We start from the raw sequence: 14,221 nt of genomic DNA on the forward strand, positions 1-14,221 counted from the left end.
TAAACCAAAAGGTGATTTTTTGTGATGTGAAAAAAGTAGGAAATGTTTGGCAGTGAATTAAACAACATTTGAGTACTTTACTCTCTTTGTAAATGGTATAGTATGTTACAATGACAGTAGGATATTAAATTGTCTGAGTAAATTGATCACTAAACTTAGTGTTTGCTGGCCAAACAATTATAGTTTGTAGTATATTCTACAAATTAACAAAATCTAGCTTACATTTAAGTTTGCATACCATTAAAAGAAAAAACTTGTCGTAATGTTTTACTCATTTATGTCTAGTTTGGTTTTTTCCTAACTGAGCGTTTCAATAATAAATGTATAGCAAACTTATTTTTTTACTTTGATTGAAATGGACAATTTTAGAAACAAGATGTATGTGAGTTGAAACATCGATTAATATACTCCCAATAAGATATTATCTATACTCCTCTAAAAAGAATTCAATGGTGGTGGTATTGAAGCTGCCATCAACACATACTCCCATTACAATTTTTACATATTATCTCTTAAACTTCTTAATATTTACATAACAACTAAATCTAAATAGATAGCCACATATAAAATTAACGTGGATAATCACATTTTCCTACACATTCAAACTAGACAACGTTCATTAGATATTTTATCCTAGTTTGTATGCTTCCAGCCAAAAACTAATTAATCATATTTTAAATTCAATAACAGTTTAGAGAACTCATTAAAAAAAACTCCCGCCAAACACGTACGTGTACTCACACGTTTTGCCCTATTTTTGCATGCCTACCGATGTACGTGCTCCCATAAAAAAACTTGAAAAGCGCGCAGAAAATCAGTCTCTCCCCCATGTAGCCTCCGGGAGGGAGAACCAATCTGATACTGTACTACATACAGTACTAAACAGAACCCTACCGAGGGCAAAACGGTAAACCGGCCTCCCTGCAGCCCCTGGAGGGCCTGGACACAGTACACCTAGCTATTAGCTCTCTGATCCTGGGACCCCACATGTCACGGACAGATGCCTGTGTTTCACCTTTTCACCCTCCCAAAGCAACGCAGTTACCGGCTTACCGGAGCGAGCCGCCGCCGCCGCCGCAGCGCAGCGGCGCAGGGCGGTTCGTTCGTGGGAGGAAGACTAGTTTTAGGGCGGGATTATAAAAGGGGGAGGGGGAGGAGAAGGTCCCTGTCGCTGTTGCACCCAAGCCACCACCCATTTCGGCACACCCTTCCCTCCACTTGCCGATTACTTTTTTGCCCCCCGGCGCGCTGGGCGCCTTGGCTTTGGCCCTGGCTTTGGCTCCGCTGTTCTTATCTTCCCCACTCGTGCCTGGCTCTCTCTCTCTCCCTTTCTCCTCTCCTCCAAGGTCATGGCAAAGGAGAAATAACAGCTAGCGGGCTTGGGGAAGGGAAAACAGCAAGTGGGAGATCGGCAGGGAGAGGTAGGGAGCTCGATCTCGCCTTTGCTTGCTTGCTGCTATCCCCTTCTCTTTCTGTTGTGGGCTTGCTGTTCTCCATGTCCTCCTGTTGATGGTTGCTTGTGTTCGAGTTTTTTTCTTTTTTTTTCTTTTTTTTTCTTGGAGAGGATGTGGTTGTGTTCATGATAGGTTGGTGGTCTGTGATCTGTTTGGGTAGATCTTTTGTCCTCTTTTTCAGATATTTCGTGGATGCTAGAGCTGCCTGCGGTAGCCAATTCCTGTTTGGCTACTTCTTCGTTGCCCTTTATTCCCTTCCAATTTTATTCCGTGATTTTCTGTTCTTGTGCGTAGAATTGTTTCTGCCAAGCTTGAGTAAATCCATGGCAGAGGTCAAAGCTTAGCTTTTTTCAGATTATACGATTTGCTGCCAGCCAAAGGAGAAAGGGAAAAAAACTTAGAAATTTTCTACTAGTTTTCTCTTGTTGTGTTCATTAGATCTCAGAGATTAACCTAATTTAAGGAATACATGTTGTAAATCCTGCTCTGGAAATGTTAAGTGGTTGGGTGTAAGGAAGCATCTTGTTTTGCATCGAGTTTATGGCCAAAAACAATCATTGATGCTTCCTCTAAGGCGGTGTATGTTTTCCTCTGTTCTCCATTTGATGTGTTCTTGATCCATTTTCGTCTCTTGTTTTCTTCTGTTCTTTTAGATGGCCTCCGATTCCTTTTGATAAGCACATGGGTACATGTTCTTGTTTCCAACAGTCCATGCCGGTCGTGGTAGACCGAAAAAATAATCCATAAAAATATATCCTTTTTCTGAAATGTTTTTCCCGTGCTTTTCTATTCCTTTTTCATCTCCCACTTTGATCTGATCAAGGCTTGTTGTTTCATGTGTTTCAAAATACTTCACGGAAAGGATAAGAAAAGGAGAAATTTCACATGTTTAAGTTTCTTTTGATCCCTACTTGTTTCAAAGCAGCATGAAAATACCGTTTCAGCTAATCCCGTGCATCACAAAATGTTTTCATGCTTCGGCTTTGACTAATTCTTCCGTTAGTACTTTATTTATGATCATGTCTGAATCATGATACCTTTATGCTGTGTAGTATGATTATGTCACAACAAAAGATAACCATGTCCTATATGACTGTTAATTGCGTGCTCTTAACTCTGTGAGAGGATTGCAGGAGATATGTCTGATCAGATAAAGATCTCTCTGTTTCACCAAACACATGCAAAATTAGGCTCTGGCCCTTGCTTCAATAGGCAAACCTAATTTTACTCGCGCGATAATCTCCTGGTCTCCTGGCTTTCTAGATCTTAGAATGTTTTCTGAAGGGAAACAAACCAGTACTGCCTCTTTATTTTTGGTAATGGCGTAATTGCCGCATTAGGATGCTGCGGTAACCGTAGTCGTGTTGCGCATGTATTCTCAGTTAAGGAGGTAGTAGTAACACTTATTGCGTTTAGACGAAGTAATCAGTTGCTTAAACTTGGTTTTGATTTCTGTAATTAACATCAGCTTCTTCTCTTGCTTGTGTGCAGGTGAATTACTACTTGAGTAGAAGTGGTACAAGAAGAGTCGTCGTCTACCTGTGAGCGAATTATTTCGAGGTTGTGCGTTGCGATGATGGGAGGTGGTCTGGTGATGGACCAGGGCATGATGTTCCCCGGCGTGCACAACTTCGTGGATCTCCTGCAGCAGAACGGCGGCGACAAGAACCTCGGCTTCGGCGCGCTCGTGCCGCAGACGTCGTCGGGGGAGCAGTGCGTGATGGGGGAGGGCGACCTCGTGGACCCGCCGCCGGAGAGCTTCCCGGACGCCGGTGAGGACGACAGCGACGACGACGTGGAGGACATCGAGGAGCTGGAGCGCCGCATGTGGCGCGACCGCATGAAGCTGAAGCGGCTCAAGGAGCTGCAGCTGAGCCGGGGCAAGGACCCCGCGGGCGGCGTCGTGGGCGACCCGTCCAAGCCGCGGCAGTCGCAGGAGCAGGCGCGGCGGAAGAAGATGTCGCGCGCGCAGGACGGCATCCTCAAGTACATGCTCAAGATGATGGAGGTGTGCCGCGCGCAGGGGTTCGTGTACGGGATCATCCCGGAGAAGGGCAAGCCGGTGAGCGGCGCCTCCGACAACCTCCGCGGCTGGTGGAAGGAGAAGGTCCGCTTCGACCGCAACGGCCCCGCCGCCATCGCCAAGTACCAGGCCGACAACGCCGTCCCGGGCTTCGAGAGCGAGCTCGCCTCCGGCACCGGGAGCCCGCACTCGCTGCAGGAGCTGCAGGACACCACCCTCGGGTCGCTGCTCTCGGCGCTCATGCAGCACTGCGACCCTCCGCAGCGGCGGTACCCGCTCGAGAAGGGCGTCCCTCCGCCGTGGTGGCCCACCGGCGACGAGGAGTGGTGGCCGGAGCTCGGCATCCCCAAGGACCAGGGCCCGCCTCCGTACAAGAAGCCCCATGACCTCAAGAAGGCCTGGAAGGTCAGCGTGCTCACCGCTGTCATCAAGCACATGTCGCCGGACATCGAGAAGATCCGCCGGCTGGTCCGGCAGTCCAAGTGCCTCCAGGACAAGATGACCGCCAAGGAGATCTCCACCTGGCTGGCCGTCGTCAAGCAGGAAGAGGAGCTGTACCTGAAGCTGAACCCCGGTGCCCGCCCTCCGGCACCTACCGGCGGCATCACCAGCGCCATATCGTTCAACGCCAGCTCAAGTGAGTACGACGTCGACGTCGTCGACGACTGCAAGGGCGACGAGGCCGGCAACCAGAAGGCTGTTGTTGTCGCCGACCCGACCGCGTTCAACCTCGGCGCGGCTATGCTGAACGACAAGTTCCTCATGCCGGCGTCCATGAAGGAGGAGGCCACCGATGTCGAGTTCATCCAGAAGAGGAGCGCGTCTGGCGCGGAGCCTGAGCTGATGCTGAACAACCGTGTCTACACCTGCCACAATGTCCAGTGCCCGCATAGCGACTATGGATACGGGTTCCTTGACCGGAACGCGCGCAACAGCCACCAATACACTTGCAAGTACAATGATCCACTCCAGCAGAGCACGGAGAACAAGCCATCGCCACCGGCCATCTTCCCGGCAACCTACAACACGCCGAACCAGGCTCTGAACAATCTGGATTTCGGCCTGCCCATGGATGGCCAGAGGTCAATTACAGAGCTGATGAACATGTACGACAACAACTTCGTGGCCAACAAGAACCTTAGCAACGACAATGCCACGATCATGGAGAGGCCTAATGCAGTCAACCCAAGGATACAGATTGAAGAAGGCTTTTTTGGACAGGGAAGTGGCATCGGCGGCAGCAACGGAGGTGTGTTCGAAGATGTCAATGGCATGATGCAGCAACCGCAGCAGACCACCCCGGCACAGCAGCAGTTCTTCATCCGCGACGATACTCCATTCGGTAACCAGATGGGCGACATCAATGGCGCATCGGAGTTCAGGTTCGGCTCTGGTTTCAACATGTCAGGTGCCGTCGAATACCCCGGCGCAATGCAGGGCCAGCAGAAGAATGACGGCGCATCGGAGTTTGAGGAATTGGAATGATCCTAAGAGATAGTGCTGGCCAAGTTATTTTTACATCATGGCACTCTCTGGATTATTGCACCGAGGTGCTGGAAATCTAGCTTACATTTAAGTTTGCATACCATTAAAAGAAAAAACTTGTCGTAATGTTTTACTCATTTATGTCTAGTTTGGTTTTTTCCTAACTGAGCGTTTCAATAATAAATGTATAGCAAACTTATTTTTTTACTTTGATTGAAATGGACAATTTTAGAAACAAGATGTATGTGAGTTGAAACATCGATTAATATACTCCCAATAAGATATTATCTATACTCCTCTAAAAAGAATTCAATGGTGGTGGTATTGAAGCTGCCATCAACACATACTCCCATTACAATTTTTACATATTATCTCTTAAACTTCTTAATATTTACATAACAACTAAATCTAAATAGATAGCCACATATAAAATTAACGTGGATAATCACATTTTCCTACACATTCAAACTAGACAACGTTCATTAGATATTTTATCCTAGTTTGTATGCTTCCAGCCAAAAACTAATTAATCATATTTTAAATTCAATAACAGTTTAGAGAACTCATTAAAAAAAACTCCCGCCAAACACGTACGTGTACTCACACGTTTTGCCCTATTTTTGCATGCCTACCGATGTACGTGCTCCCATAAAAAAACTTGAAAAGCGCGCAGAAAATCAGTCTCTCCCCCATGTAGCCTCCGGGAGGGAGAACCAATCTGATACTGTACTACATACAGTACTAAACAGAACCCTACCGAGGGCAAAACGGTAAACCGGCCTCCCTGCAGCCCCTGGAGGGCCTGGACACAGTACACCTAGCTATTAGCTCTCTGATCCTGGGACCCCACATGTCACGGACAGATGCCTGTGTTTCACCTTTTCACCCTCCCAAAGCAACGCAGTTACCGGCTTACCGGAGCGAGCCGCCGCCGCCGCCGCAGCGCAGCGGCGCAGGGCGGTTCGTTCGTGGGAGGAAGACTAGTTTTAGGGCGGGATTATAAAAGGGGGAGGGGGAGGAGAAGGTCCCTGTCGCTGTTGCACCCAAGCCACCACCCATTTCGGCACACCCTTCCCTCCACTTGCCGATTACTTTTTTGCCCCCCGGCGCGCTGGGCGCCTTGGCTTTGGCCCTGGCTTTGGCTCCGCTGTTCTTATCTTCCCCACTCGTGCCTGGCTCTCTCTCTCTCCCTTTCTCCTCTCCTCCAAGGTCATGGCAAAGGAGAAATAACAGCTAGCGGGCTTGGGGAAGGGAAAACAGCAAGTGGGAGATCGGCAGGGAGAGGTAGGGAGCTCGATCTCGCCTTTGCTTGCTTGCTGCTATCCCCTTCTCTTTCTGTTGTGGGCTTGCTGTTCTCCATGTCCTCCTGTTGATGGTTGCTTGTGTTCGAGTTTTTTTCTTTTTTTTTCTTTTTTTTTCTTGGAGAGGATGTGGTTGTGTTCATGATAGGTTGGTGGTCTGTGATCTGTTTGGGTAGATCTTTTGTCCTCTTTTTCAGATATTTCGTGGATGCTAGAGCTGCCTGCGGTAGCCAATTCCTGTTTGGCTACTTCTTCGTTGCCCTTTATTCCCTTCCAATTTTATTCCGTGATTTTCTGTTCTTGTGCGTAGAATTGTTTCTGCCAAGCTTGAGTAAATCCATGGCAGAGGTCAAAGCTTAGCTTTTTTCAGATTATACGATTTGCTGCCAGCCAAAGGAGAAAGGGAAAAAAACTTAGAAATTTTCTACTAGTTTTCTCTTGTTGTGTTCATTAGATCTCAGAGATTAACCTAATTTAAGGAATACATGTTGTAAATCCTGCTCTGGAAATGTTAAGTGGTTGGGTGTAAGGAAGCATCTTGTTTTGCATCGAGTTTATGGCCAAAAACAATCATTGATGCTTCCTCTAAGGCGGTGTATGTTTTCCTCTGTTCTCCATTTGATGTGTTCTTGATCCATTTTCGTCTCTTGTTTTCTTCTGTTCTTTTAGATGGCCTCCGATTCCTTTTGATAAGCACATGGGTACATGTTCTTGTTTCCAACAGTCCATGCCGGTCGTGGTAGACCGAAAAAATAATCCATAAAAATATATCCTTTTTCTGAAATGTTTTTCCCGTGCTTTTCTATTCCTTTTTCATCTCCCACTTTGATCTGATCAAGGCTTGTTGTTTCATGTGTTTCAAAATACTTCACGGAAAGGATAAGAAAAGGAGAAATTTCACATGTTTAAGTTTCTTTTGATCCCTACTTGTTTCAAAGCAGCATGAAAATACCGTTTCAGCTAATCCCGTGCATCACAAAATGTTTTCATGCTTCGGCTTTGACTAATTCTTCCGTTAGTACTTTATTTATGATCATGTCTGAATCATGATACCTTTATGCTGTGTAGTATGATTATGTCACAACAAAAGATAACCATGTCCTATATGACTGTTAATTGCGTGCTCTTAACTCTGTGAGAGGATTGCAGGAGATATGTCTGATCAGATAAAGATCTCTCTGTTTCACCAAACACATGCAAAATTAGGCTCTGGCCCTTGCTTCAATAGGCAAACCTAATTTTACTCGCGCGATAATCTCCTGGTCTCCTGGCTTTCTAGATCTTAGAATGTTTTCTGAAGGGAAACAAACCAGTACTGCCTCTTTATTTTTGGTAATGGCGTAATTGCCGCATTAGGATGCTGCGGTAACCGTAGTCGTGTTGCGCATGTATTCTCAGTTAAGGAGGTAGTAGTAACACTTATTGCGTTTAGACGAAGTAATCAGTTGCTTAAACTTGGTTTTGATTTCTGTAATTAACATCAGCTTCTTCTCTTGCTTGTGTGCAGGTGAATTACTACTTGAGTAGAAGTGGTACAAGAAGAGTCGTCGTCTACCTGTGAGCGAATTATTTCGAGGTTGTGCGTTGCGATGATGGGAGGTGGTCTGGTGATGGACCAGGGCATGATGTTCCCCGGCGTGCACAACTTCGTGGATCTCCTGCAGCAGAACGGCGGCGACAAGAACCTCGGCTTCGGCGCGCTCGTGCCGCAGACGTCGTCGGGGGAGCAGTGCGTGATGGGGGAGGGCGACCTCGTGGACCCGCCGCCGGAGAGCTTCCCGGACGCCGGTGAGGACGACAGCGACGACGACGTGGAGGACATCGAGGAGCTGGAGCGCCGCATGTGGCGCGACCGCATGAAGCTGAAGCGGCTCAAGGAGCTGCAGCTGAGCCGGGGCAAGGACCCCGCGGGCGGCGTCGTGGGCGACCCGTCCAAGCCGCGGCAGTCGCAGGAGCAGGCGCGGCGGAAGAAGATGTCGCGCGCGCAGGACGGCATCCTCAAGTACATGCTCAAGATGATGGAGGTGTGCCGCGCGCAGGGGTTCGTGTACGGGATCATCCCGGAGAAGGGCAAGCCGGTGAGCGGCGCCTCCGACAACCTCCGCGGCTGGTGGAAGGAGAAGGTCCGCTTCGACCGCAACGGCCCCGCCGCCATCGCCAAGTACCAGGCCGACAACGCCGTCCCGGGCTTCGAGAGCGAGCTCGCCTCCGGCACCGGGAGCCCGCACTCGCTGCAGGAGCTGCAGGACACCACCCTCGGGTCGCTGCTCTCGGCGCTCATGCAGCACTGCGACCCTCCGCAGCGGCGGTACCCGCTCGAGAAGGGCGTCCCTCCGCCGTGGTGGCCCACCGGCGACGAGGAGTGGTGGCCGGAGCTCGGCATCCCCAAGGACCAGGGCCCGCCTCCGTACAAGAAGCCCCATGACCTCAAGAAGGCCTGGAAGGTCAGCGTGCTCACCGCTGTCATCAAGCACATGTCGCCGGACATCGAGAAGATCCGCCGGCTGGTCCGGCAGTCCAAGTGCCTCCAGGACAAGATGACCGCCAAGGAGATCTCCACCTGGCTGGCCGTCGTCAAGCAGGAAGAGGAGCTGTACCTGAAGCTGAACCCCGGTGCCCGCCCTCCGGCACCTACCGGCGGCATCACCAGCGCCATATCGTTCAACGCCAGCTCAAGTGAGTACGACGTCGACGTCGTCGACGACTGCAAGGGCGACGAGGCCGGCAACCAGAAGGCTGTTGTTGTCGCCGACCCGACCGCGTTCAACCTCGGCGCGGCTATGCTGAACGACAAGTTCCTCATGCCGGCGTCCATGAAGGAGGAGGCCACCGATGTCGAGTTCATCCAGAAGAGGAGCGCGTCTGGCGCGGAGCCTGAGCTGATGCTGAACAACCGTGTCTACACCTGCCACAATGTCCAGTGCCCGCATAGCGACTATGGATACGGGTTCCTTGACCGGAACGCGCGCAACAGCCACCAATACACTTGCAAGTACAATGATCCACTCCAGCAGAGCACGGAGAACAAGCCATCGCCACCGGCCATCTTCCCGGCAACCTACAACACGCCGAACCAGGCTCTGAACAATCTGGATTTCGGCCTGCCCATGGATGGCCAGAGGTCAATTACAGAGCTGATGAACATGTACGACAACAACTTCGTGGCCAACAAGAACCTTAGCAACGACAATGCCACGATCATGGAGAGGCCTAATGCAGTCAACCCAAGGATACAGATTGAAGAAGGCTTTTTTGGACAGGGAAGTGGCATCGGCGGCAGCAACGGAGGTGTGTTCGAAGATGTCAATGGCATGATGCAGCAACCGCAGCAGACCACCCCGGCACAGCAGCAGTTCTTCATCCGCGACGATACTCCATTCGGTAACCAGATGGGCGACATCAATGGCGCATCGGAGTTCAGGTTCGGCTCTGGTTTCAACATGTCAGGTGCCGTCGAATACCCCGGCGCAATGCAGGGCCAGCAGAAGAATGACGGCTCGAATTGGTACTACTGAGAGTACTGAAGAATAAACTTGTAGCGTTTAAAGAAAGAGCACCTTAAGCTTTTAAAGTTCACCATGGTCATCCCTCTGCTTCCATGGTGGAAGCGTCTCCTGTGAACCCGGTAATTCTATAGGTCTTTCTCATATAGGTTTTGCATTAGTTGCAAAATGGCTGGAACTTGGAACTGGTTTATACATGTATGTCCGTCCAGCCAGTAAACCTCCTATGGAAACTTAATGTTATTTCTAGTTTAATTTGTTAGTTAAATGCTGTTCATATGTCTGGTTGTTAAGTCACCTGTGCTTGTTTGGGTATGTGGTTTGTATCTTTATCATCCGGTGAATGTATGAAGTGCTCTCTTGAGTAACTCTACGGCTCTACTTCTACCTGGTAAGCCTTCTACTGATGTTCATGTTTTGCCTATACATGTTTCATGTTTGATTGCTGCGGTACATTTGGCCGTCTTCCTCTATAGATGTCAATTTCCAGTTGGGGTTAAATATCAACCTAACCTGTGGAAAATTTTCCTCCCGCTGTATCTTTCATGCCTGGAAATTTTGTCAAGATGGTAACTAGACAGGTATACTTTTGTTTCTGCCAGTTCATCAGAAGAAATGTTCAATTTACCTGGACTCCAATTCACTTCGATATTGATGTTGCCACTTTGCCAGTGGCACTAACCCAAGATCCCATCTCCATTCCCTCATTGGTGGTAAAAAAGACATATCCTGTTCGAGTTGCTTCTCTTGTTTCCCGTCAATGATCTCAATGTCTTTCACATCAAAGATGCTTGGAAAGCTAGGATTTGATAGTCTCAGCTTTTCGTAAAGCCGGGTCAATGCAAAGCTGCAACCCTAAGAAAAGTTAGGCAGTCCAAAGCTAAGCTTCCCTTGATGGCTTATCTTAAAAAGGGAAGAAGATGAATTTCGGATGGATTGATGGATGGTCCCTTGTTTGATCACAACTCCAAAGAACCCCATCTCTCCTCCATCTCCATATCTCCCATGGCCCTTTATTGCTTGCAAGGTGGCACTTATCATCCGTCCTCATCTTATCCCTTAGCCTGTGAAGGTGGTGGGACTTGTCACTTGTGACCCCTCCTCACATGCTAACAGGGACGCCCCCTATCATGGGGATAGATAGATAGAGAGATAGAGATCAGGGACAGGGACAGCTTAGTCGACAGCACTTGCCGAGTTAACGTGGCAACGGATCCACAGTCGCTTGGCCACAAGAAAAGCCTCATCTACTGGGACCATTTTCTTCTCTTCTTCTCCCTTGGAAGACAAATCTTGGGGTGACTTGGGGTGAAAAACGTTGGGGAGTTTGGGGATGGAGAAACTCTAGGGAAAGGTGAACAGTTGAGTCAGTTGAAAGGTAGTAAGGATTAGGCCTTGTGAGGCCACCAAATCAGGGCTCTGTCGGCTACAAATCCTTCTCGAGATCTGCTTAATCTGCCCTAAGTAACCCCTTATAATAGTTTTATGCAAAGAGTTCCATGCAAGATAATATAAGAAAAGGAAATGGCTAATGTGACTTGAAATGGTCAATTTGCCTTTGGGGCATTCTTGAGGCATCCTGATCTGTGGATAAATATGAGAAGTGCGTGATGTGTTCTAAATTTAAACTTTGTGATTTTAGAATAGTCAGTCTGGAAGCATCCATATTTACTGCCGTTAAAATAGTATTGACATGTTTGAAAATACTTCCATGTACAAGATTCTAGTTTCATAGTTGTCGTTCATAGCATATTCGAAATGGAAGAGAATGATGGTCAAAGTTCAATTGTAACGACCTTGAAAAATCAATCCATTAATAGCTTATTGTTGACCTAAAATTGCCCCCAAAAGCTTAAACTCTATAATTAACCTAAAAAGACATTTTATATAGACAATTTTTAAGTTTGATGACGAGATTAGAGAACAACTCACTAAAGTTAATCACTACTTATTCCGCAACACGGGCGTGCTAACACGTGCTTAGGACCCTTCCATTCTTTATTTGGGCTTGTATAGGATGTTGTTTATTGGTCGAGTCGTTTGGACCGGCCACAAGCCCTATGAGCTTAAAAACGAAACAGAGGTGAGAAAGCAACCCCTAATCATTGTTTAGCGTCAAGAGGGCACTAATAAAATGACCAAAAGAGGTGGAGCAAAAGGACAGTATCAACTGCGCATAAACAAAACGGAAAACGTGTGGCGCGCGAGATCGAATTACCCCGCAATAATCAATCTCAAAATTAGTTCGATCGATCTTCTTCTCCTCGTCATCAGGTCATCACCGGCCTAACAAAAGCGTCAGCTACTGGAGCGAATTAGCCCGTGCATGCACCAAGGATCCTCTCTCTCCGTGCGCGTGCGTGCGTGCGTGCACGTACGCGCCATTGGTTTGCTAGCTGAACCGCGCTGACGGACGATGTGGCGTGCCGGATTGACGCCTGCAGAGCGCGCGGCTGATGAGGTAATGCGAGTGAGAAGAAGACGCGACGCGATTCGGTTTCAAGCCCCCGTGCAGCTGGGGCGCATGCATGCACACAGGTTGGCAGGTGGTGCCCGGCTGCCGCCGCTCGCGCCCGCCTGCCTTGCCCGAAAGCAACAGGGGGGGTACGGCGGCTTAGCGGGGGGACGGATCGATCAAACGCGTTTGACGAGAGAGCCCGTACGTACGTGGCGCGGCGCGACCCAGCCTGGCTGGATCGACACAGCGCCGCGCTAGCCCCGTCGTCTCGTCGCTGGCTACGATCGATCATCAATGCAGTCGCCTCTCGGTGATGAGCGGAGTGGGGACACGGACGACCGATCGATCTATCGAGGAGGAGGAGGTGGTGGGGCGAACGCGCGCATCAGACGGGATGATCGTGTACTGCTACCGTTTGGCTGTTGGGCGGGCGGCGTGCGTAAATCTTTCACCTGCCGTTCGGTGGCGCGTGTATCGATCGGCGGATGATGGAGGGGAGGCATGTCGCCGGATCGGTGATCCGGGGATCGGATCGGCTGGGGACCGTCCGATCAGCGCAGGGAAAGGTTTGGTGGGTGGGCGCAGCGTTGGTGGGCGACCGATGACTCGGTGGGGAAGCAAAGGATGGATGGACCAAGTCGCGTTGCGCGCGGAGGCAGCATATTCCGTGGCGCGCACTCGCCGTGTGCGCGCGCTCTCGGGGGCGCGCGCCCCATGATGATAACGGGCAGGCAGGCATCTGGATTCCCCTGACTTGACTGGTGGTCTGGTGCCTACCAAGTTGGGCCAAACCACTCCTAGGCCTAGCTAGCCTACCTCCCCATATGCCGATATGCGTCCTCCTAGACCCCTAGTAGTACTGGCTGCTGCTGGGCAGGTCACAGGTTGTGTGACTGTGCTGTGCACAGTGGTACAGTGCACCGGTAAAATCTGTTCCTGCATGCCGCTTCTCTCTGACAGCTTCAACTCTTTCGTCAGGTAGGAACAGAACTTCCCTGCAAAAAGAAAAAAAAGGATAGGAACAGAACTGGAGTACAGTAATAGTACTAGTACTTCTAGTACTGCCACTTAAAAATGCACGACAGTGAAAACACATGAATAGGAAGAAAAAGGTAAAAATAAAATAGCATATGCTCATTAAATTCCTACATAAATTAAAATTGTTGTTTGTTTGACGAATAGGAGAAACACAGGAAGTTAGAGTCATAAAAAGAAGAAAACTTACGGTATAACCTTATGCTTACTTTTCCCTAAAATATTTATAGAATTATCTATTGAGAAATCTATTCCATACGAATTTTCAAAGGGAAAGGATAGGATCAAACCCTTTGTTTCACAGGCATTTTTAGAAAAAAATTCAATAGGGTTAAAGTCCAATACATTCTTTGTGTTTTCCCTACAAATAAAAAGGCTCTGAATCGCTGCACATTTCTTCTCCGCTGCACCAATGCGCCGTGCATTCCCGTAGAAAAACGGCCAAAATAGAGACTAGAGAACAGTTCTTGTCCAAGTGTCCAACTTGTTTTCGCGCCACTTGACGAAGAGCGTGACAGGTTACAGCAAGTACCTATATGCTGCTTCCCCTGATGAATATATGCATGTACAGGGTTTTACTACTCAGATTTTGTGCATAGGTAATTGCCATCTGCAAGTTGGAGATGGCCACTAGCAAGCAGGTTGCCGGTGCAACTAGTGCATGACGCATCGGCTTTCTCCCTTAATGGCGGTAACCACCAGGGCAAATTGAGTTGCGAGTTGCAGCCTGCGTCACATCATGACAACGAAATTTACATGGCAAGTGGAGATATATGCAGTAGTAATGTAAACCGGCCTATTAATCTCCTGTTTTTTGTTAGGAGCAAAGATTCGCATGTGCATACTTTGGTGGTTTTCTACAGAGAGTGATAGCTGACGTCTTGATGCAGTGCACCCAGATTTCGGCTGATGGGCCGTACGTGTTGTCAATGTTGCTATCGCAATGAGGAATTCAGGTTTTA

The 14,221-nt window shown here is 48.8% G+C and overlaps 2 protein-coding genes across 2 annotated transcripts; both read left to right on the plus strand.

Moving 5' to 3' along the window:
* The first annotated feature begins 1,356 nt into the window (after window positions 1-1,356).
* On the plus strand, window positions 1,357-5,249 carry LOC4332697 (ETHYLENE INSENSITIVE 3-like 1 protein). The gene is made up of 2 exons (NM_001418330.1): window positions 1,357-1,421; window positions 2,946-5,249. The coding sequence occupies exon 2, from the start codon at window positions 3,028-3,030 to the stop codon at window positions 4,960-4,962; it is 1,935 nt and encodes a 644-aa protein (NP_001405259.1). The 5' UTR covers window positions 1,357-1,421; window positions 2,946-3,027; the 3' UTR covers window positions 4,963-5,249.
* A 743-nt stretch (window positions 5,250-5,992) lies between these two features.
* LOC107276358 (ETHYLENE INSENSITIVE 3-like 1 protein) lies at window positions 5,993-10,219 on the plus strand. Its single transcript, NM_001405177.1, has 2 exons — window positions 5,993-6,246; window positions 7,771-10,219. The coding sequence occupies exon 2, from the start codon at window positions 7,853-7,855 to the stop codon at window positions 9,776-9,778; it is 1,926 nt and encodes a 641-aa protein (NP_001392106.1). The 5' UTR covers window positions 5,993-6,246; window positions 7,771-7,852; the 3' UTR covers window positions 9,779-10,219.
* Window positions 10,220-14,221: the final 4,002 nt, after the last annotated feature.

This window comes from Oryza sativa, chromosome 3 (genome assembly GCF_034140825.1).
Source record: "Oryza sativa Japonica Group chromosome 3, ASM3414082v1".
NCBI classification, from domain to species: Eukaryota; Viridiplantae; Streptophyta; class Magnoliopsida; order Poales; family Poaceae; genus Oryza; species Oryza sativa.

Excerpts from the sequence above, each read along its gene's own strand:
- LOC107276358 (NM_001405177.1), top strand. The coding sequence starts at position 7,853 with ATGATGGGAGGTGGTCTGGTGATGGACCAGGGCATGATGTTCCCCGGC.
- LOC4332697 (NM_001418330.1), top strand. The coding sequence starts at position 3,028 with ATGATGGGAGGTGGTCTGGTGATGGACCAGGGCATGATGTTCCCCGGC.